This window comes from Neolamprologus multifasciatus, chromosome 20 (genome assembly GCF_963576455.1).
Source record: "Neolamprologus multifasciatus chromosome 20, fNeoMul1.2, whole genome shotgun sequence".
Classification (NCBI taxonomy): Eukaryota; Metazoa; Chordata; class Actinopteri; order Cichliformes; family Cichlidae; genus Neolamprologus; species Neolamprologus multifasciatus.
In genome coordinates this window covers 1214358-1237035 of record NC_140458.1, presented here as the reverse complement: position 1 = coordinate 1237035, position 22678 = coordinate 1214358, and the positions used below count along the sequence as shown (strand labels likewise).

Genomic DNA, 22678 nt, shown 5'->3' with positions numbered 1-22678 from the left:
CTTAACAGCCAACAAGCACGTGACCAAGCGTCCTCCACACGAAACAGTCCCGTGACTTTCGGGTAACAGTGTCGGGGGGCCCCTTTAAGACTCTGTGACAGGATGACGGCAACGAGGTGAGAGCAGAGCGCGCGCAGCATCACGACGATCCCCACAGGAAGGACAAAGAGGAGGAGGAGGCGTGGCGCACGATGGGCGCGTCATTAGCGCACGGCTCGTGCTGATGTTTACGATGACAAAGAGGCGTGAGACGTTAAACCTGCAGGACTAGTTAGTCTGTGGCAACGAGGACCGGCCTCTCCGCTCCGCCCAGCACCGCCTGGCGGGCTCCACGCTGCCTGAGCAGGCAGAGACACGCACCGTGGCTGCATGCAGCAGGCGCGGAGTCACAACACACAAACAGACATTGCGACGCGGTGAGACACGAGCAGATCTGCGGGATGATGAACGGAGAGCGGATCGCAGCAGCCGGAGGAGACACGCAGGGGGCCGCGGGGAGGACGCTCCGGTTCCAACGGCCGCACGGTGAGTGACGGGCACGCGTGCACGCGCACTGCGCATGACCGGGATGTAAGAATAGCAGCCTGGTTATGTAATAAAACAAACACACACACGCGCTCTTATTTCATTCATTCCCGCAACACACTGTGTGCGCGTCACCGTGACGCAAACTGTGGATAATGTCATTGATTAGTGGGCAGAGGGCGTGATCATCATCATCATCATCATCATCATCATGAATACAGTTAAAGCCAATCAGCGTGCGCGCGCACACACATTATATAAGGACTGCGATATATCGGGCCTGCTGGGAGCGCGCATATATGTCACAGCGCGCGGCCTTTGAGCTGCTGTCAGGCATGTGCTGGGTGGCGCTGCTGGTTTGATAAGACACGACCCGCGTGGGGAATGGAGTCCAGGGAGCAAAGCGCGCACCCCATGCGACGGCGGCGCGTGCGGTGTGAGAGCACAGGTGAGGTTTGTTTCCCTCATTCGGAGAAACGCACGCGCTGACCTCCCCCAGGTGGCACACGTGACTCATTTTTGGCGAAAACACCTGAAGTCTGGCTCGATGGTCACGTGAAGTGAGAGCCAATGCAGGGCCGGATCCGCTGTCTGAGAGGCCGCGGGCAGAAATCCGAGAGTGGGCACCTTCTAATGCTGGAGGAGTGGATGACTGTGAGCCTGCGGGGGGGGCGCGTGCTCGCCACTTTTATTTTTGTAAAAACGCAGCCTGACCAGCAGCAGGTCCTGTCTTTGGACGATGGATGTTCTGCAGCGTGGTGGCGTGGGTACAGCTCACTGCAGGGTCAGCATGTCTTCATCGCCACCGTGTCAGTGCTGGTTTCACTCCTGTGATAAGAAGCAAACATGTAGTTGAGAGCAGGATCACCTGCAGTGCGTCACGTGGTCAGGCCTGACGAATGGTGACTGATGTACGCCGTGCTTTTTTTAAACCTCAGGCCGTGGTCATGTAGAAAACCAACAGCAGGCTGTAGCTGCTCGTGTCTAAGAATATAGTAAAATGTAAATTTCCTGCATGCTTTTGGCTTCACTTCAGTTAATGATGACAGAGTTCACGTCCCGGCTGCAGGGAGGTCGTTCCACTCTGAGCTCTGTTTGTGTGTGACCGACGCTCTGTGATGGTTTCTGTCGTGTTGACATGATTCAATCTCGCTCCGAGCCGTCTGCGGCGTGTGCAGCGCTTTTAAAAGACGTGTTTATGTTGAGCTGAGTATAGCAGTGAATGCTTGGCTGTTCGCTCTGTCGTGGCTGTAACTCGGTCTCCGGTCCAGTCTGGTTTCTTTTTTAAACGAATAAATGTGACTTTTGTCCACTCTGCTGATAAAATTCCCAAAGGCATTTTTGGTCAGTTTTCAGTCCTGACTAAACACAGACACACTGCCTGCCTTTCACACGCTTCCTTTCATGAAGGAAGGAAGAGGCATGAAGACAACAATGCTTCACTGGTTTTTACTGAAATCTGACCTGTGGATGGACTCAGTTTGTGTCCATGTCAGTCAGAAACACTCAGGCGGAGCATCTTTGCTGTGTTTGGTGTAAACCACTAAACTACAGAGCCACTGAAACATAAATGAAGTACTCAGGCCTGAAAGTAAACTTTAAGTTGGCAGAAGAAACGAGCAGTTTGCTTCATTAGTCATTTTTTTTAAACCTCTGTGACTGGAAACTGATGACCTCTGACCTCAGATTCTTTGGTTTTTAGTGTTCGGCTCACTGTTGAAGGAAACTGTGACGTGGGAACAGAAGCGTGACTTCATAGGAAATGTTCTTGCTCAACTTCTCTGAGCTGTTGATGACTTGAGCAGATGTGCGTTTCACATGTGACCCAGCTCCTGTTTGCTCACTGCGAGTTTCAGCAGAGCAAACATCAGCTGCAGGAGCTGCTTATGTTTATGTTTACTGACTTATCTGTTTATATGTTCTGTCAGTAACACACATCATTAACATTTTAACTTCTGTGTAGAAGCTGTAGTCAGACCCAAACCACTAAAATGGTTTTTTCTTTATTTAACTCTCATTTATTTGTCCCCAAAGTTCAAATAAAAGTGAGGGATCCAACCATGCATCCATGTTTTTGTGACCGTGGGAAGCTCGAGTACCCGCCGAGAACCCACGCAGACAACAAGACACAGACAACAACACGCAAACTCCACACAGAACAACTCCAGCTGGCCACTGGTGCACTGGTGCAGTGGTTAGCGCCGCTCGCTCACAGCGAAAAGGTTCAGTTTCAGTTCTGTACAAAGCTTCGTGTCTGCTGCAGCGTGCAAACAAGGACGGTAACAGGATGGTTGAGCTGTGTGCAAAGGTCCACGTGTTGGTCTCACCTTAATAAGCTTTCTGTTTGCGTTCTGGCTTTTATGTGTTTATGACATCATCACGCTGAGGCGGCGAGTGAAAGCCTCTGTCTCCTCACTCCTCAGGACAGCGTGCGTCCTGTCGGCGAGCCTGTAACGCCTGTTTGCTGCCGTCCTGTCATTTACTGCCATCTTGTGGTCACTGTTGGTTACTGTCGCTGAACGCTAGCTTTGACAAAAACAATTGATGTCTCCAATAATGAAGTTTTTGTGGGGAGTGACAGTCATGTCAGGTAGATTCAGACCTGACCTCAGTTTCCCTTCTCACTTCCCTCTTAATCGCTCTCGCTCGCCCTCTTCTGGTGTAATGTCTGCTGAGCGCCGTTTTATACACTTACGGTAAAGCAACATGTTTATAATTATTATAACGTCCCTCCTCTGTCTGTCTGCGTCACTCTGTGAGACAGAGCAGGACAGTAACTCGACTGTCAATAAGAGCCGTCTGCTGAAAGGAGATGAACTGAGATAACGAAGGGAAAAGTTTTTTAATGTTGCTGAACTTGCAAAGTAATGACGTTCAGTGCAACAATCGTGAGGCAATTTCATTTCTCTGTATTCTGCCAGAAAATGGATGTAAGGATTTATTGAAGCATGTTGGGATTAAAACATATCAGGCAAAAACGGATTTCTGTGAATGTAAAATGAATATTTTGGTTTGATCGCCTTTATTCAGCAGTCTGAAGTCTCTCAGGCAGATTTCTGTCATTTAAGTGTCTCCAGTCATTTTTTTCAGGCGTCTAAAAGGACGTTCGGAGCTCTTCTCAGAATGTTTCTGCTTTTTGCTCTCCGTCAGGATGATCCCACACTGCTGTAATAACGTTGAGGTGTGGACTCTGTGGAGCCCAGTCTGATGGCGGTGTTTCACTCTGTTTTCCTGCCCGAGTCTATTTTTACTGCAGGTGTTCTCCTGCCAGTCAGGTGCTTTGCAGATGGCTTTAAACGGCCGCTGCATTTAGAAGTTTTAGCAAACACCACTCGCTCCACTGCAGCCTGAAGCATGACAGAGCCTCCACCGTGTTTCACAGACGTCTGCAGGCTCTCACCAAACACGTCGGCCAAGCGCTGCACGATTACTTGTATTTGATGTCCCAGAATTAAATGAGCCATCAAAGCAAAGGCAAGCCAGGCGCTCCCTAAACAAGCAGCCGACCACTCGTCTATATGAGCCAATCACAGCCTTTCCCTGCTCCATGCCTGGAGCAGTAACACTGAAAATGTATCTGTGTGGCACTGCAGACATGGTGTTTGGTAAGACTTCATCTTTAAGGCAGCTGATGTTAAACATGAAGGCATCACATGCAGAGTGCTGCAGGGTTGTGTCTGCAGCACAAACAACACCAACGTCTTCGGCCAGCTGAGGGCCTCCATCAGCAAAGACTCCATCAGCAAAGACTCCATCAACATAATTAATGCATTAAAGCCAACGATGCAGCTCAGACGTGCTGAGGTCACCAGAGGCTTTTACAGCGATGCAGAGATTTGTTTACAGTGTAACACACATTTTGTTAATCGTGACAAATAGTTGTGGTCTCAGTATTGATCACAATGATGGCGATCAGCAGTTAAGCTGTAGCTGTGCAGCCCTACCTCAGCCTCTCCTCTGGGGTTTGTCCTCCATTCTCCGGTTTCTCCATTTATTTATTTAATGTTTTAACGACACACTGAACACTTAGATGTGCTAAGATTTTATCCAGTAGCTCTTTGGAAATTCATTCATTGGTGCAAAAATACTGTTTTCTGCATGTCAAACGGTCTTTGGCATGTTTTGTGACACATGAGTCGTAGTAAAGTGCCTGGAGTTGGGTTCATTGAACGATTCATTGGTCAGCAGGTAAAACATTCCTCTGAAAATGGTCAGGTACAAGGAGTGGACTGAAAATGGGAGAGAAAAAAACAGGTTTGGCTCCTTGGAAGCAAAATCGAGACGTATGCGCAGCGCTGTGGTCACGTGAAGGCGGAGTAATGATCGTTACTGCAGAAAGGTCAGGATGTCCAGGCTCAGTCTGCTCGTTTCTTAAAGTGTGTTTGTTCGGTAGAAGCTGTTTTCCACACATGCAAAAACATGACTGCCTCTAATAATCACATTTAAAATGCATTTAATGAATTTGTGCAGCAGAAGTTTTCTGCTCTTGTTCCTTTTTAATTACGTGTGTGTGTGTGTGTGTGTGTGAGTGAGAGAGAGAAAGAGTAGTTATCTCAGGACTGCATTTAAATACAACAAACCAGTCAGGCACCACCCACATGGTTGATATTCATGAGGACCGAGGTCATGTGACACACACACAGGGCTCGGCTGCTTTCATTGGGCGTCAGCTGATAGAATCACAATAGAGCCGCTCAGCATGGTTGTTACCCGTTTGTCACGTTACACCACTTCCTGTGTGCCGGGACAAAGTTTACTGCAGCACATGGTGATTGGTGGATGACCTCATCGTAGAGTCTTTTACTGACTGACAGGCCAGCCGACCAATCAGAGGCACCGCATCCTCTGCCACAAACCAAACAGGTGTGTTCGCTGCTGAAGCTCCTCCCACTCTGTGGTGTGAGTAAGTTCAAAATCTGAACACAGCTGGGAGAGCGCCTTTATCCCGTCCTCCTGTTCACAGACGCACACACAGTGTAGATACAGAGGACAGGTTCACACACACAGACACACACCTGGCTGTTGAAGCCATGTCGCAAACACTCACTCAGAATCCTCTGGAGAAGACCTGGGGTCCATGGATGCAGAGCAGGCTGAACAGACGGCGAGGCTGTAAGTACACAAGCGCACACATGCAGCACGTGTGCGTGCGCACACACACACGCGGTTTGCGTTGTGATGCCTTGTTTTGCTTTGACATGCTGATACTTGTGCGTTTTCTTCTGAACAGCTTGTGTGGATTCACCAGGTGTGTGTGTCTGTGTGTGTCTGTCTGTGTGTGTGTCCTGACGGCCATTCACCCTAAAGGGTCGCTGTGTGATTGCGTTGTGGTCAGACAGACTCAGATCGTCAACAATAACACGACAAATGTGCATTTAAAGAATTTTGTACAAAGTGAAACTAAACATCTAAAGAATCACAATAACAAAATATTTTGAAGAAACAGTTACAAAGTATGAAAACTGGCTGGTGGACAAGTGTGTGTGGCGAGGCTCAGCCAATCAAACGTCAGGACCACACGTCTCTGTTTAACCGGCAGCGCAGAAAAAAACACCAGAATCATTTCTAGCTTATGATTGGGTGGCAATTCTCCGATCTTCACCCCCGACTAAAGGAAAAATTCCCACCACACAGTTGTAACCTGATCAGTGCAGGAGTGTCTGACGCTGACCTCAGAGCAAGGCAGCAGAGCGTGTAGCTGCTTCTCTGCTGTAACGTCCACATTTCTGCTGCTGATGTGACGTCTGTGTATCTGAGCGCACGCAGACGGTTGTTGAAAGTAACGGAGCAGCTGTCAGAAGAAGAAACAAACGAATGTCAGGTTCCTCTGAGATCTTCCCTGAAGATTTCACTCAGACGTGCTGCTGTCGCGCCCCGCCCCCCCCCCCCCCAACAACGAGGGGGGGGGGGGAGACAGCAGCAGGCAAACACCTGAAGAGGAAACTCACCGTTCCTCACCACACGTGAACAACCAGCGCTCACTGCTGCTTTCTGAGTGCTAAAGTTTTGATTTGGATCCTTTACCAAAGTAAAAGCACAAGAATACGTGTGACGGCTTCGTCTGTGCAGTCAGTGTGTCTGCAGCCTGAGCTGTGGAGGTGTCACAGGATGAGTGGTTTTAGGGTGATTTATGGTCTTAACTCCACATTATTTTCAATCAGTAATCAGGTGTGATGTATTTATATACAACAGACACACAAACACAGCGTGCTTTACAAAAGCCAACGACAGCAAATAAAACAGAAATCAAAGAAATGATCAGTGCTGATGTGGGAAAAAAGAAAAACACAGTAAATGAGAAGAAACAACAGTAAACTTCACACTGACTTCAGCTGCACTTCTACTTAAACTGCAGTAAAGTGCAGAAACGTTGTGAAACAAACAGATGAAACTGAAGCGATGACAGAAGAGCTCGCCATGAGCTTAAAATCACCTCCCTTCTGTACGGCGAGCGCGTGTCTGTGGGAGGAAAGATTACAGCCTGTGACTCTGAAAAATGACTCGCGGTCAGACGGTGTTCCTTCTTATCACCAAAGTAACATTTAGTCCAGCTCGAACCCTCCGTGGTGCACTTGTACTGACGTCAGGGAAGGAAAGCTGTGCAGTCAGACGAGATGAGCTGAACATCGTTGTGTTGTTGCTGCCTCTCCTTCACAGCCACGCTTCAGCTCCTCCCACTTAACCTTTTCACATCCGTTTAACGTTTAGATCAGGATCGTACGGACGACCGAGGCTTCAAAGAAATGAATGAAATAAAAATGAAGTAATTCTAATGTCTTTGATACATTTTTACACCAAAAACATAGAAATTAATTTATAAACATTTACTTAAATGTATTTATTTATTAGGAGAACACCCAACAACCATATGTCCCCTTTAAACAAGCACTTTGGCAACAGCGGGAAGGAAAAACTCCCTTTGAACAGGAAGAAACAGGCTCAGGGAGGGGCGGGGCCATCTGTAGAGATGCTAGCATTGTAATGGAGTAGCTGGAGTATTCTGCAGGTTTGTGTCAGTATTTATACGACTGTGTTTGAAATGTTCGTCAGACTTCAGATGGTAAAACTTTTACGGCTTCTTTGAGACGTCGCTGTGTTTTCCTCCTCGGACGCCTGCGCTGGTCACCTGTCGTCACCGTCTCTGTGTTTGTGCGTTTCAGCCTCGGTGCCCCAGTTCACCAACTCCCCAACCATGATCGTGATGGTGGGCCTCCCGGCACGAGGGAAAACCTACATCTCCACGAAGCTCACCAGGTACCTGAACTGGATCGGCGTCAAAACCAAAGGTATCGGCTGCCAGCGCGAGGCTAAACTGACACACCAGGTCGTCGTCACACAGGTGGAAACACACCTGTTAGTGTGAGCTGTTCCTCGTTAATGTAACGCAGCTCATGTTCGTGCTGTTTGATGCAGGTTGGAGTGATTTCTGTAAACCTTCAAACAGACACGCTCGCTCTGAGCAGCAGAGTAATAACGTTTTTCAGGTCAAAGCTTTGTGAATAAACAGTCATGTTACAGAGATGCAGATGAGAGCAGAGGAACTTTTTGGCCACGGCGTTTCTGGCTGTCCAGACTTTATTTGGTCTGCTGTAGGGCTGCCACGATTAGTCGACTAGTCACGATTACGTCGACTATCAAAATCGTCGACGACTGATTTAATAGTCGACGCGTCGTTTGAAGCTTTGTAAGATCACAAAAGACGCAGGAATAAGTAGTAGGATTTAAGAGTGTAATAACGGACTGAAACAGAAGATGGCAGCACTGCATGTACAAGGATGCCAGCTGCCGTTAAACCCCGAAGAAGAAGAAGCTGTGTCCCAGAATTCATAGCGCAGCCCAGCTCAGTTTCCAACAATGGCAGCAGCTAGTTAGTTTTAATATTACTCTTATTATTCTTTCTGGGTCACAAAATAAACGTTTAACATATTTTCAGGCGAGAATGTAGCTGTGTAAACCTCAAATATCTGCTCAGTTTATCAAGACACCACATATTTTCAAAAGCGCTCCGACGTTTTCGGAGACGTCTGTTACCCACTAGCTTGATAGCTAGCCGGGGGCTAGGCTAACTAGAGCCGCGAGAACACCGGACTCCCGGCTAATTGTTTTCAAACCCACCGCCGTCTTTCGCTACTCAGGTTAAACATGATATATAAGTCACTTAGATAACTTAAAAATGTTATTGTTTGGTTTTTTCAGTATTTTATTTGTTCCTGAGTAAATCGGTTTGGCTGAGATTAAAGTTATAGTTTTTACACAGCTGAATAAACATCAAGCAGACAGCTGATTATCAGAAGTGTGAGATGCTCAAGAATATACTCCGGTGTCCTGTTATATTTTAGATAGCAAGGAGTTTATTAAACTTCACCGAAACAATCTGTAAATGTCATTAAAATTTAATAAACTATCATCTTGTCTTTATTTTTAGTTAGCACATACCTTAAACACTTAAAGCTGTAAGCTAATGATAGTTATATAAGAGCAGATGCTGCTGGTGCAATAAGCTGTACGTTTTACATCCAATGGATGATGATCTGATTAGTCGACTAATCGCAAAAATAATCGGTGACTAGTCGACTATCAAAATAATCGTTTGTGGCAGCCCTAGTCTGCTGTGTGTTGCCAAAACACTTCCAGGGCGCTGAGGCCTCCTCAGGACTCTGAAGGTGCTCTGCGGTATTTGACACAAACATGTTGGCAGCACATCCTTCAGAGGATCCTAACACTGTCAGATTTCAAGGATCTAAGAAGTTCATTACAGCCAGCATGGATCTGATGAGTCTGTCGATGACATTTAAATGATAGTAAGGAGATTTCCATCCTCGGTCATAACAGCTGTAAGCTGTGCACATACTAAAAAATCATTTATCTTTCTTCTTCATCAGTGCAAAAATCTGTTATTCTCCATCTGCTGTCCTGTTCACTTTGAAGCTGTACAGTTTTATGGAGCAGAGCTTGTGTTTAGAGACCAAAGCAGAAGTTTTAACATGTCTATGCAGGGTGGGCAACTCCAGGCCTCGAGGGCCGGTGTCTTGCAGGTTTTAGATCCCACCCTGGGTCAACACACCTGAATCACATGATTAGTTCATTACCAGGCCTCTGGAGAACTTCAGGACATGTTGAGGAGGTCATTTAGCCATTTGAATCAGCTGTGATGGATCAAGGAAACATCTAAAACCTGCAGGACACCGGCCCTCGAGGCCTGAAGTTGCCACCCCGGGTTTATGGGGACGGACTGACTGCTGGAGCCTCTGCTGGATGTTAGAGGAACTGCAGTTTGGTCTTTTTCAGCCGTCTGAAAGCATCGTGGGTTAGAACGTGTGCTGCTGTCAGCCACAGCTCCTTGTTCGTGTTATAATCCTTCACGGCTCGTTCTCCTAACCTGTGATGGTCACTGCTAAAAGCAGATGGCATCCTCATTAGCATGTTTAGCTTAAGTTTAGTCTCACCTCTAATCTCTGAGCGTTGTTAGCTCATTGCTACTGTTGGATCCAGTCACTGTCGCTGTGTCAGCAGGATTGTGTTCTCTGTGTTCCAGTGTTTAATGTGGGGCAGTACCGCAGACAGGCCACATGCTCCTACAACAGCTACGAGTTCTTCAGACCCGACAACGAGGAGGCCATGAAGATCCGCAGGTACGAACCCTCATGTGTGCCACACCTCAGCATTGAGGTGTTTTTGAAACAGAGGAGCCAGACTCGTCGTCATTTTTAAAGTGCTCGTGAGCACTACGTGTCCAACTCTCTGAAGGTCTTTAAAAGTTATTGTTTGGACATTTGCTGCTTTTTCTCCCATTTTCAGTCCAGTTCTTGTAGCTGAGCTGTGAGACTGAAAGTGACGTATCAAATATTCATTTTCAAACTTTGTTTTTAGACTTTTGTTGTTGAGTCATAAACTGACCTTAAATAATCTGTGACACAAAGTGAGCTGGGAGCAGGTCACTGCAGAGCTCACGGTCCACGATCTCGGCCCCTCAGGTGTTCAGGTTCTTCTTCTTCAGTCCGTCACACTGACCTGTAACTCTCCACAGCGCTGCTCAGCTTCCATCACGCTCCAAGATGAAAACGTGGAAACAAAAAAACACATTTGATGTCCTGCAGATAAGATGAGCTTTTGTAGCGCTCACAGTGGTCAGACCACAGCAGTATTTACCATGTGTCAGACTGTAAACACTCACTGCTGTCCAGCTGTTCTTTGGCATAACTGAGGTGCATGAAACTCCACACATGTGCACGTACGTGGAAATGCAGCATGACCGGCTGAAGCTGTTTCCTACTTTCCTACCAACGTGTAAAGATATGAGGGGTGAGTCCCGCCTGCTGACGGTGTCATACATCATTAATGTGTCGGTTTCTGTGTCTGCACGCAGGGCCTGTGCCGTCGCCGCCCTCCAAGACGTGTGCGAGTACATCAGCAGGGAGCAGGGTCAGGTGGTGGTGAGTCACACTTTCATTTCTCGTTTAAAACAATAAAACCAGAGTTTCCTCCAAACTGCTCAGCAGCACATTTTTGTTTGTAGTGGACGCACAAACACAACATTACAGTGACAAATCTGATCTCCCTAAAACGCTGTGAACACACGTCATCACATCCTTGTGTGAGCAGCTGTTAAAGTCGGTCAGTGTGGTCTTATTAAGTTCGTCTCTTGAAGGTTTTTGATGCCACGAACACCACGCAGGACCGCAGAGAGGTCATCCTGAACTTTGCCAAAGAAAACGGCTACAAGGTTAACTTTGTGTCTTTATTAAAAATAGAAACGTGTTGGTCAAACCTCTGTGACAGCTTTCGTTTCCCTTCCTGTTCAGGTTTTCTTTGTGGAGTCGATATGTGACGACCCCGACATCATCGCTGAGAATATTAAAGTAAGTGAGCCGCGGCGCTGCCCGGAGCCGGGATCCGGTGCGCTTTCAGTTTGTTTTTGTCGGGCTGAAGCGAGCTCGCTGTGCCAGCCCGCGGGGGTCTTGGCAGGACCTGGACGGGTTTTTGTTCCACAACAAAAGCATGTGGAGAAACCCTTCCTGCAGCGTCCTTGTCCTCTTGTTTTCTCTGCAGTTTGGCTCGTTTCAGACTTGGTGTTGTGCGTGCAGCTCACGTCTCTCTCAGCATGTGCGCTGCTTCAGTCCTGACTGTTCTCTCTCTGCCTGAAAACAGCAAGTGAAGCTGAGCAGTCCGGACTACGCCGGCTGTGACAAAGAGGAGGCCGTGGCCGACTTCCTGAAGAGGATCGACTGTTATACGATGACCTACGTCCCCCTCGATGACACCAAGGACAGGTGACTGCCTCTGCTGTGGAAAATCAGCTTCTGAGTCACATCTACACCTCGTGGTTCTCCGTTAGCGTGGAGGCAGATCAGCCACACTCTCTGCTCATGCTAAACTTAATAAGCTTACTCAGAGAATTTGAAACTCCATCATCATCACATCAATCACTCTGCACAGTCGATATTGGTTTGAGTTGATGCCTCTGAAGCCCAGTAAATATGACAATATGTTTAAATTGTGGAGCGAGAGTTTTACGTTGGTCCAGTGGTTGCACGAGCCAATAATACGGCAGGATTCCTCACATGACTGTGGCTCAGGAGGCTGAGCGGTTTGCCCACTAATGGGACCGTCTGTGGTTGAATCTTGGGTGAGATCCTGAAGTCGTCCCTGAGCGTCCATCACACTGAGAACAAACAAAATGCATGTGCATTAAGTACAAATGTAACTAATAGGGGTGCAACGATACTCGTATCGATATTGAACCGTTCGATACAGTGCTTTCGGTTCGGTACGCATATGTATCGAACAATACAACATTTTTAATTTATTTTATCAACTTTCCTTCTGACGATGCTGTCTGTGTTGAGCGCTCAGTGGATCTGCACTCGACAGTGCAGCCTAGGCGGAGTAGTCGAGCGCAGATTCACTGAGCGCAGCGCAAGCTAGCGACACAGAAGCTAAGTTCGTTGCAACATGGCAAATTGAACCTCCCCCACCCTCATTCAGATCTGGCGTTTGGAACTATTTTGGTTTTTATGTTAAGTATGACCCTGAAGGTAAGCGCGTCATGGACTAAAGTAAAACAGGATGTCGGATGTGCCACGCAATGCTCAATTACATGGGTGGGAACTAGTGTGTTAGCGCAGTTAGCTCGTTAACGTGTTGACACCGTCCAGCCCCACGCACGGGGCGATCCGCGGTAGCTCGTTAACGGAGATTTGCCGTGTTGTGGCGTTAATAATAATAATAATAATAATAATATATAATAATAGTAATAAACTCTCTTTTCCAAAGATGAGTGATTTCTCCATCAGATTTATTTTTATCACTTTGTTGTTTCAGCAACATTAAATTTAAAAACTGTACTTTTGAGTTAAATTATATATTTATAATTTTAATAAATGACAAATTAAAAAAGCATGAACATTTTTTTGTATCGAAAAAATATCGAACCGTGAATTTTGTGTATCGTTGCACCCCTATTAACTAAGTACAAATATGATGGCAGAAGAAATGAACAACTTTAAAGATTTCATCTTTATAGCAGCTTCACATTGATGCATCGCTGGATGACGGGTTGTTGGTCCTGCGTCTTCGGACTGGGCGATCTGTGTCTTACGTAAACGCACCGTCGTGTCCAGCAGAGAGTAGGAAGTAAAGAGGGCTGACACTTTTGGGTCTCTTTCCTCGTCTTTCTGCAGGAACTTGTCTTACATTAAAATCTTCAACGTGGGCAGCAGATACCTGGTGAACCGGGTCCAGGACCACATTCAGAGCCGGATCGTCTACTACCTCATGAACATCCATGTCACCCCGAGGTCCATCTACCTGTGTCGCCACGGTGAGAGCGAGCTGAACCTCGTGGGTCGCATCGGAGGCGACTCTGGGCTTTCCTCTCGCGGGGCAAAGGTTAGTTTCATGTTTTGTTTTGTTAATGCACCTGTGATCTCGGTTCATGTTGTTGTCAGTGAGATTTGTCTCTCGTGTATCCGTCAGTTTGCCAGCACTCTGGGCACCTACATGCGTGGGCAGTGCATCAACGACCTGAAGGTGTGGACGAGCCACATGAAGAGGACCATCCAGACCGCGGAGGCTCTGGGAGTCCAGTACGAACAATGGAAAGCTCTCAACGAGATCGACGCCGTACGTAAAGAAACGGCCGCTTCACGTAGATGATTTCTGCTCATTTGTAGGAGACGAGTCTGACTTCCTGTGTGTTTCGCTTCAGGGGGTTTGTGAGGAGATGACGTACGAGGAGATTCAGGAGCATTTCCCCGAGGAGTTCGCGCTGAGGGACCAAGACAAGTATCGCTACCGCTACCCTAAAGGAGAGGTGGGTGTGGACCCTGCTTACACCTGCTGGCCAGCAGGGGGCAGCTGCTCTGGCTGTGTAGTAGGAGTCACTGAGTTTAGGTCTCTGTTGCATGTTTTACTGAATAAAACATTAAAGTGATTGAAAATAAATAAATCTGGTCCCACTTTGAGTCAGATAATAAATCCGAGTGTTTGATGACAAGAGGAGCCTCGTCCAGCTTCACGCGTTGACAGCAAAGTGACTGATGTCTAACTGTGTGTGTCTCAGTCGTACGAGGACCTCGTTCAGCGTCTGGAGCCGGTCATCATGGAGCTGGAGAGGCAGGAGAACGTTCTAGTCATCTGTCACCAGGCAGTCATGAGGTGTCTGCTGGCCTACTTCCTGGACAAGAGTGCTAGTAAGTGGCTTTGCTGAGGCTGAGATTAAAACCAATGTTGTTCACCCTATGAACGCACTGCTGCACAAGATCACATCACATTTATCTTTCACAGGATTTTTTTGATAATGAAACAAATAAACGATGACAGATTCCCCGAGTTTATTCCTCTGTGGTTAGAGTGCTGGCAGCAGTCACGCTGTGGATAAACAAACATTTGTGTCTCTGTTCAGACGAGCTGCCGTACCTGAAGTGTCTTCTGCACACGGTTCTGAAACTCACTCCAGTCGCTTACGGTCAGTCTCGCCTTCTCCTGCCTCTGACTTTAACGTCCTCTGTTGCATTAAAACAAGCTCTGCAGCGTAAACTAGCAAACACAAAGTAAGATGATGAAAGTCGTTTTTGAACGGCGTGCTGGTGGAAGAAGTCACGGCGTGCAATCACAGCGTCCGTCTGTTTCTCCCTCAGGCTGCAAAGTGGAATCCGTCTTCCTGAACATCGAGGCCGTCAACACACACAGAGACAAGCCGGTGGTAAATATGAAATATGATTTTTCTTTTAAACACAAACGGCTGAACACAAGTCGTAAATGAAGCAGCCTGCATTGATTCAAACGCTGCGACTCTGTGCATCAGACTCAGTTTGACTTTCTTTCCCAGAACGTCGACGTGGACCGAGACCCGGCCGAGGCCCTGGAGACGGTGCCTGAGCACATCTAGAGGAGGCCGGCAGGGAGCTCGTTTTTATTCACTGGTGGAAAGTGGCCTTTTATTGTTTTTTAATTGAAGTAATCTTAGAGATCATCGCTGTTGTGATTGTTGCTGTTGTGACAGTTTGAAGCTTCACAACACTGAAAATGAGACATTTCTCTGTGGTAGCCTTTCCGTTGTCGATGCACTTTATAACGCAGGGCCGAGGCCGGATGAAGAGGAGGTCTTTTCTACTGTGAGGAAAACAAAGTAGTGTGAACGTGTGCCGGGGGTCTGCGTTACCGTTTCCTCCTCGACTCTTCCTCACCTGTACCTGTGCTGTAACCAGTGTCAGTCTGAACCGTCATTGTAGGAAGTTAACTGTCCACGCTGACACACACATGGTGCTGGTTACCGTCGGCGAGTAGAGCGTCGTTACAGAAGCGAAGCTGAAAGATCCTTAAAGGACAGGTTGATATGATTTTTAGAATTGCTGAAAAAGTTTTTATTCCTGGCAGTAAAACCGTCATGTTTGCTCTGGTGGTAAATGTACCAACATTTCTATTCTCATCTAACCGACTTCTTAAAGCCACATTCACCCATTAAAGCCGGACTTCCACCATCACGCCCGTGGGCCTTCTTCCAGAAATAAAACTCTGAGTCGTTTGCTTGGCGCCTCGATGCTGATAAAACACCCAGAACACGCGCTCGAAAACAACGAGAAAACACTTGATGATCATCAGGAAAAGTTCAAACAAAGTCCGGACAGAAAGCAGTTTAAACACCTATAAAGCTGGAACCCAGCTATCGCCACCTGGTGGCCTTCAGACAGAATGCAGGTAGATGCATCCATGTGTTTACCGTGTCTGCGCCTCGGGACTGTTTTTTCTGATTACCTTCAGCCTGTTCAGAAACTGATGATAGTTTAATGTTTTAATCTCCTTTTAAACGGCCCGCGTTCATTTAAAAAAAAAAAGATGGAGGAAAACGACCCCTCCCCGGATATCCACAGGCGATATAACCTGAGGGGTCGGTGATTCAGCAGGACTGGCTGACAGTGTTTGGATGAATGTGGTTTTCAGTATTCTTCATTGTAAAAGATCAAACAGAAACGAGGCCTTCGAAGCACACGACCCATAATTCCTGCTAAAACATGAGGGGACAGCTGGTCCTGTAACTGCCCGATACCTCAATGTGCCTCATGAACACAAAATCCACGACTGCTCTATGCACCACACACTCGTTAGTGGGGGAGGGAGGTCTGGTGCATCTTTTTTATTTGTTTCTGTGACGTTACACTGACTGTTCGTGGTCCTGATGATGTGTCCGTCCGCTGTAGTCCTGCTCTCTGTCTCCTGGACTCGCTGATCCAGGATCACTGGTATCATGAACTCACCTCAGGCAGGTTGATGTAAGGAGGGCGAGTGGTTCACTACAGGCAGCACAGACTGGTGTCGTACTCAAAGTCACTAAAGATTAATAAAAGCATCAGTTAGATGCTGGAATCAAAACGGCTCCATCCTGTGGTCATTAGAGGGACTGCGTTTGTGGGTCCAAGCGTCGGATTGCTGCTCGGATGAAACGCTAAGAACTGTGCTGCAGAATTAACAAGCTTCATGATAATAGTGAAGCCAAACACCTGCGCAGGCTTCTGGTTAGAGCCACCACCCGTGTTAACACCTTCAGGTGTTCTTAATAATAGTAAACAGGATCAATAAGCTGATGAGACTAAATATACCTCAAAGCCTGCAGTTTAGGGATGTGCTCCCCTCAAACTGTAGAAAAACTGCACATTTTCCAGAGTAGGTATCCCAGGGCATGTTTAAATCGAGGTTACCATGGTGATATGCTGTAGTTAGGTGAGCCAGGTTCATGATACCAGTAAACCTGGATACTGACTAACACTATTACTCAGATGTGATTGGAGGCCTCTGTGTGCTGGTGTGAAGCATTGTGTTCTGAGTTGTGTAGCAATAGAAAATCAAACCGCCTCAGGGTTTCCTCGTTTCCACAGCGTGACAGTTTTACTGTGAGTGGTAGCAACCCTGCAGTGTTGAACAGTAGAGTAACCCCGCCCCCGTGCCGCTGTGTCACCAGCAACCAGTCAAATCAATGCAATCACTGTTGTTGGATCAATTATAAAAACCTTTATTTTATAAACGTGAAAAAAACCTGCTGTTACGTTAAAATCCAGGCAATAAAATCTAAATGGATTCTGGACATTTGTGGTTTTTTTCTCATGTTTAAAACGATTAAAGAGGCTCACGGGTCCAACACGAGTCTCTGATATAACCGGGATTCACACTGTAACACGATCAGTCTACAAACGCTGCTGGAGCAGCTTCTCTTTCACACACGATAAATAAAAAGAAGGCAGGTGGTTATCTCTGACTGCTGCTGCTGCTGGAGGCCTGGCTGGAGTTGGGGAGGGAGTGGGCCTGTCGGTACTGCTGAGTCCAGGTCTTAGGGTCCTGTTCATGAAGCTGAGATCAGACAGAAAACATCATTAGCAGCCACAGCTTCATCTGCAGGTGTAGGCCTGCTCTGCTCTGCAAACTTACTTCACCCATGAACTCCAGGATTTTGGCTTTCGACACCTCTGCGTCGGCGCGCTGACCCCAGCGAAACTCGTGCTCAATGGGCTCCGTGTGAGGGATCCGCACGTACTCCAGGTACCTACATGCACGCACAAACACACACAGGAATCAAACTGAGCATTAACAGAAAAGATGTAAGTAAATGAGTGTGGAAGTCGATATAAACTGAACGTGAGCAGCGAGCTGCTCTTCACATCTCATAGAATAAAACCTGATCTTCCTGTAAACTAAGGTCGGGCGAACTGAAACGTCCAGCATCGATGCTGATCATCACATCTGGTTACAGATGTCGAGGCCTCCCAACAGGACCTGTGATCGCCCGCCTGATTATTTATGAGCTGATATATAAAACTGCAGATAAATGAAAACTTAAAGCAGTAAAGAGACTTTGGGGAATTCAGTCACATTATAAGTGCTGATGGGACAGATGGGCCGTCCACCATCTGTGACAATCACAAATAAATTCAGTCTCCAAATATCTATGAGTCTTAACTCCTTATCAGCCGGGTCACTTACAGATGTTGTGTCTGCTTCCACTGACAGCTGTGGGTTTAATTTCAGGGTGAATGAAAATTTCACACTTTTTTTTTTCCTTTTACATTTTGATGAAAACCACTTTTAAAAAAAAGAAACAACATCAACAGATCCTTTTAATGCAGACTGAGGAGTAATCACGTTAAATAATCATTCAGTTCCGATATGAAACATCAGTGATGCTACCAGCATATAGCACGGAAGTCTGAGTCTTCAGGTTGGAAACATGAATTACAATACAGCGGAAAACAAATGCTGAAGGAAAAAAAGCCCTTTATGAAACCCACTGCAGCCTGTTTTTGTAGGAAAGCGATGCATCGTTCGAAAACAGACGCAGAAAAGTAACTGGAGACAAAATGTCAAAGAAATGCGAACTGAAACACAACACGTGGTTTTCTAACAGGTGTTCTGGGAATCCATCCTACCTGGCAAACCATCCTACCCGTTGTTTCTGCGCATGCGCACAACACAAAATTCAGTGGCAAATTGTCCTACCTTTGTGAATATTAGCTAGAAAAATACTCTGACCGGTAAAATTAACTGCCAAACCAACCGACCTTTGTGAATGTCACCTACAAGCATACTTAAACTGCTACAATTTTGTGGCAAATCATCCTACCTTTGTTAATAACAGCTACACACATACTCTGACGGGTAAAATTAAGTGCCAAACCATGCTACCTTTGTCAATGTTACCTACACACATACTTTAACAGGTAAAATGAAGTGGAAAACCATCCTGGCTGTATGCATGTGAGCTACAAGTACACTCTGATGGGCAAAGTTCAGTGGCAAACCGTCATACCTACTTAAATTTGTGCTGGAATGACTCTGTGTCAGCAGAAATGTGCATAAACTACTTACGGTAGGACGTTTTGCCAAAGTAGGATGGTTTGTCAGAACAGCGGCATAAAGTTTGGGAATGTTGGAGGAGCAGGTCCAGGCACGGTGCTGCGGTGCTCTGGCCTCCTGCGCCCTCCTGCTGCTCTGTGGTGTGGTATAAACCAGCGTCTACGGTCTGACAGACGCTGGCTCTGAACACACCAGTGTGCTACAGCGACCCTGCCGGGCTCGAACCCGCGACCTTCTGCTTACAGGGCGGTGCCTTTAGACGCCTGAGCCATCGTCAGACTGCAGGACGCAGCTACTTCACACCCGCCCCGTGCTTTCAAATGTGGGGGAGGGGTTTACATGCTGTCGGGTAATCAGATTACATCCAGTTCAGCGCAGTAACTTCACATCTTGATCAGAACTTTAAACTGTCCACGGTTACCACGGTGACAGAGCCCTTCCTACCTTTGACGCACAAACTCGTCGGTGACCATCTTCCTCACGTCACCAAACTCCTCGTGCTTCTCTCTGCGCACAGCAAACAGAAACGTTTAAAGTCAGATTTGTACCGACTCCTGACGGGCAGCTGGGCGCCGACTGAGGGGCGTGGCCTCACCCGGGGTCCACGCGCAGCTTCTTCAGAGTGTTCCAGATCAGATCTGCACGACGAGGGAAGACAAACGTGTCAAACTTGTGTCCTTCCACAGATCAACTCGCCTTTGTTTTAGTTAAGGAGGACTGAAACTCACTCTCTCTGACGACGCCGCCTTTCATGAAAATGACGCTGAGGATCGCTAACAGCAGACCCATCTTTGGATTGGACGGGCTCCTACAGGAAACAGACACTTGTTACACAAATGCAGGTTTTCTGATGACGCACTGATGTTGGCTGTGTCAGAGTATAAAACACGCGGGTGTTCAATAACTGAATCCTGCTGCTCAGCGTTCAACTGTTTAGGTTGTGATGTAACACATGATGTCACCACTAGATGGGGCTGCAGTCTCTGCCCACAGACCTCTCAGACTGCACACAGCGCACACAGGGACACAAACATTTGTGCTGCTGATGTTGAGACACTCGTTTCCCCGGTTTATGAATATATACATGAATACTCACCTGATCGGCGAGGCTTTGTCAGGCGTCTCCAAATTATTGACCAATATGTACATTTTATTTTTAGGGTCGATTTCCACCAGCTTCAGGCCGAACACCTGGACAGAGCAGCAGAGCGCAGCGCTGAGACACTTTCACTTGCAAATCGAGACGCTGATCATCTCTGACTCTACAAACCTGATCAAACGTCCGCGCCGCCCTCTTTAGGATCTCGGGGTAAATGTTTCGGTAATCCTTCACCACATGTTTCACCAGGTCTGAAACGGCACAGAGGAGACGTTATGTTTCATTACTGTGCTTTATACGCGTGTCTGGGACATCCACGGCTGCCAGCAAGGTTTTAAAACCCCTCAGACTCACAACGTCGTCTTCAGAGCCCGACACGACACACTGAGCACTTTTATTTTTCAAACAAACTGAAGCAGCCTCTGGCACACTTCTGTTCCTTAGCACTCAAACTGTTCCCCCCGTTTGATTTCACAGCTGATATAAACCTCAGAGGGTTTTTCAGTGGAAAGCTGCCATGTATTCAAACGCTCCCTGGCTGCTCTGTCTGTACCTGCTCGCCGTACAGGCATCTTCTTCTGGTCCTTCACCAGGAAGTACTGCACCACCTCAGCAGTCTGCAGACAGACGAGTGACAGAAAAAAAAAAATTAAATACATTTTACTGATCATTAAGAATCAAACTCTGGATTTCTCCTTGTTCTGCACCTTTTGGTCGACCTGTGCAGGTGTGAGCTTCTCCAGCCCTCTCTGCACCTGTGACGTACTCGGCTGAGTGAAGGTCGCATCCTCATCCTCATCCTGAGCCACCAAGTTGCCGGTGTGTCTCTACGTGGGAAAAATGTACATGGAGTCAGTATCTGTGAAACCCACTGACACCCTCGGATTCAGCTTATGTTTCTGTACGGTAACTTTGACTTTTATCAGCTTTCTGTCTAAAAGCTCTGGGACAAGATGGAGACACGATAAGGTTCTTGCAATAATCGCCAAACACACAGACCTCCAGAGGGTCAACACCAAAAACCATCAAGTCCAACCAATCTAAGCTATTAGTCTCATTACTGTAACAGTGCAGACACTCGAAGTGAAAAGAATTTCTTCTGTGGTGGAAACGAAGGACTTACTCTCTGAGAGGAGCTCTGTGTGCTGGACGGTCTTTTCCTCTGCGTCATGGCGACACACCGCCTGATAAAGGAGACAGGTAGGGTGAACAGATGTCCCTCTTTAGGTTGGACTGCACAGCATTTTTCGTCCTGGCCCCCTGCACCACATCTCGAATGGTTCTGCAGTACATGCACTTTTCTAAAGTCTGACTTTCACATACATGAAGGGGGGGCTGTTTATTGTTATCTGAAGAGGATCAGCCTGTCACCAAAGGTCATTCTGTTTGCAGCTTTGCACAGCAGGAAATTATGGTGTGAGGTGATACGTCACGTGCATCATCACTGGATTAAAAATGGTAAAATTGCCAGATGTGTCTCGAAGAAGGTTTGTACGGTGGCCCTGAGAGGCCAAACGGACTGCAACGTCAGAAAACACTTGCAAAAAGAAAAACGCTGCAAAAAGAAAACAAAACACAACGGAAATCGGAAAAAACACAATGGAAATGTTTCTGGGGAGACCGACGGACCAGTTGCACGAACCAAAACATGCTAACAGGCTGGGACACACTTCAAAGAAGTGGATGAGAGGTAAATGTACTGTAATCATATGATTCTAATAATACTACAGATATCTGCAATATACATACATGTTTTGGTTCGTGTAACTGGTCCGTCGGGTTATTGTCTCCCCAAAGAGAATCCCCCCCCCCCCCCACACACACACAGGCCTCCTTCTAATAAAAAAACATTATAGAAGTTATAACTTAATTTGAATGTTATTGGTTGAAATATGTGCTTGATCCACAAGCCCCTCAATGCAGTGAAGAATCCTCTTCACCCTCTGCAGGACAGCAGCCCACAGCATGTTTACCAGCCTCCGTGATTGGCTGTTCCGTCTCACGTCGTTAAAATCGAAGTACCGTAAAAGTCTGTTCATTTCTTTGTAAGAGAGCAAACAGCGCTGACCTGTCCCACACAAACACAGTTTTTGCCGCACATTTATTCTGTTAGGACCTGATCGCCGTAGCTACACCGTGTGTGTCTGTGTGTGTGTCTCTGTGTGTGTGTCTGTGTGTGTGTGTTTTGGCGCGTTTTAAACGAGAAAGTCTGTAGGCTGAACAAAAACCCGGAAGTGACCACAGATCCTTAACGCGAAAACCAGAGCAGACAGCGTTGCTAACTCCGTGCCCTAAAATACTTCACCCGGATTTCCCGGGATAAAGCGTGGCTATCAGAAGCTTCAAATAGTCTGTATGTTTTAGAAAATGACTCACTTTGATCCTCCACCCGTTCCAAACGGTCAGATTCCCGCTAATGGGGCTTGTCGGCGCCTGCTGATGACGTCATTTGCACGTGCCGCTTTTCCTTTCCGTTTCATTCGGCAGAAACGTCGTTGGGTTCACTCAGTGACTGTAGAAAAGTCATTGGTTTCATCCGTTAATTAAATAAAAATTGAGTGGTTTTATTTATTTATTCCCCCTGTGACAGTTTGATGGTTTATTATACCGAGAAATTATTTTTATTTTACAAATTCGCCGGAATAATATTGTTCATTAGTTTATGTGTAAAAGGACCTAATTGGCATAATTACTAATGAACAGAAATATGAA

The 22678-nt window shown here is 46.9% G+C and overlaps 2 protein-coding genes across 5 annotated transcripts; one reads left to right on the top strand and one right to left on the bottom strand.

The window, feature by feature from the left end:
* The first annotated feature begins 9 nt into the window (after positions 1-9).
* Positions 10-21520, top strand: LOC146493995 (6-phosphofructo-2-kinase/fructose-2,6-bisphosphatase). 3 transcript variants are annotated; one of them, XM_085146645.1, is made up of 14 exons: positions 10-525; positions 7686-7811; positions 10061-10157; positions 10892-10958; positions 11174-11248; positions 11328-11384; positions 11674-11795; positions 13206-13413; positions 13501-13647; positions 13733-13837; positions 14087-14216; positions 14429-14491; positions 14664-14728; positions 14855-21520. In XM_085146645.1, the coding sequence occupies exons 1-14, from the start codon at positions 441-443 to the stop codon at positions 14912-14914; spliced, it is 1407 nt and encodes a 468-aa protein (XP_085002771.1). In that variant the 5' UTR covers positions 10-440; the 3' UTR covers positions 14915-21520. The 3 variants fall into 3 exon arrangements, with proteins under 3 accessions (XP_085002771.1, XP_085002773.1, XP_085002772.1); XM_085146647.1 differs by lacking the exon at positions 10-525 and adding an exon at positions 551-973; XM_085146646.1 differs by lacking the exon at positions 10-525 and adding an exon at positions 984-5637.
* On the bottom strand, positions 16178-22402 carry ndnl2 (necdin-like 2). Of its 2 annotated transcripts, none has more exons than XM_085146654.1 (11): positions 22343-22402; positions 21090-21150; positions 20674-20793; positions 20520-20583; positions 20138-20217; positions 19964-20058; positions 19596-19675; positions 19463-19505; positions 19312-19374; positions 17446-17560; positions 16178-17367 (listed from the first exon to the last, which is right to left on the bottom strand). In XM_085146654.1, exons 2-11 carry the CDS (start codon positions 21135-21137, stop codon positions 17266-17268), a joined length of 810 nt encoding a protein of 269 aa, XP_085002780.1. In that variant the 5' UTR covers positions 21138-21150; positions 22343-22402; the 3' UTR covers positions 16178-17265. The 2 variants fall into 2 exon arrangements, with proteins under 2 accessions (XP_085002780.1, XP_085002781.1); XM_085146655.1 differs by having other exon boundaries at positions 21090-21152; positions 22352-22402.
* Positions 22403-22678: the final 276 nt, after the last annotated feature.

Bases quoted from the DNA above. Each gene is read 5' to 3' on its own strand.
- LOC146493995 (XM_085146645.1), top strand. From the start codon at position 441: ATGATGAACGGAGAGCGGATCGCAGCAGCCGGAGGAGACACGCAGGGG. The intron at 10,158-10,891 runs GTACGAACCCTC...GTCTGCACGCAG, and splicing joins GAGGCCATGAAGATCCGCAG to GGCCTGTGCCGTCGCCGCCC. The intron at 13,648-13,732 runs GTACGTAAAGAA...GTTTCGCTTCAG, and splicing joins CTCTCAACGAGATCGACGCC to GGGGTTTGTGAGGAGATGAC.
- ndnl2 (XM_085146654.1), bottom strand. From the start codon at position 21,137: ATGACGCAGAGGAAAAGACCGTCCAGCACACAGAGCTCCTCTCAGAGA. The intron at 20,584-20,673 runs GTGCAGAACAAG...GTCTGTCTGCAG, and splicing joins CTGCACAGGTCGACCAAAAG to ACTGCTGAGGTGGTGCAGTA. The intron at 19,676-19,963 runs GTGAGTATTCAT...TGTTTCCTGTAG, and splicing joins GACAAAGCCTCGCCGATCAG to GAGCCCGTCCAATCCAAAGA.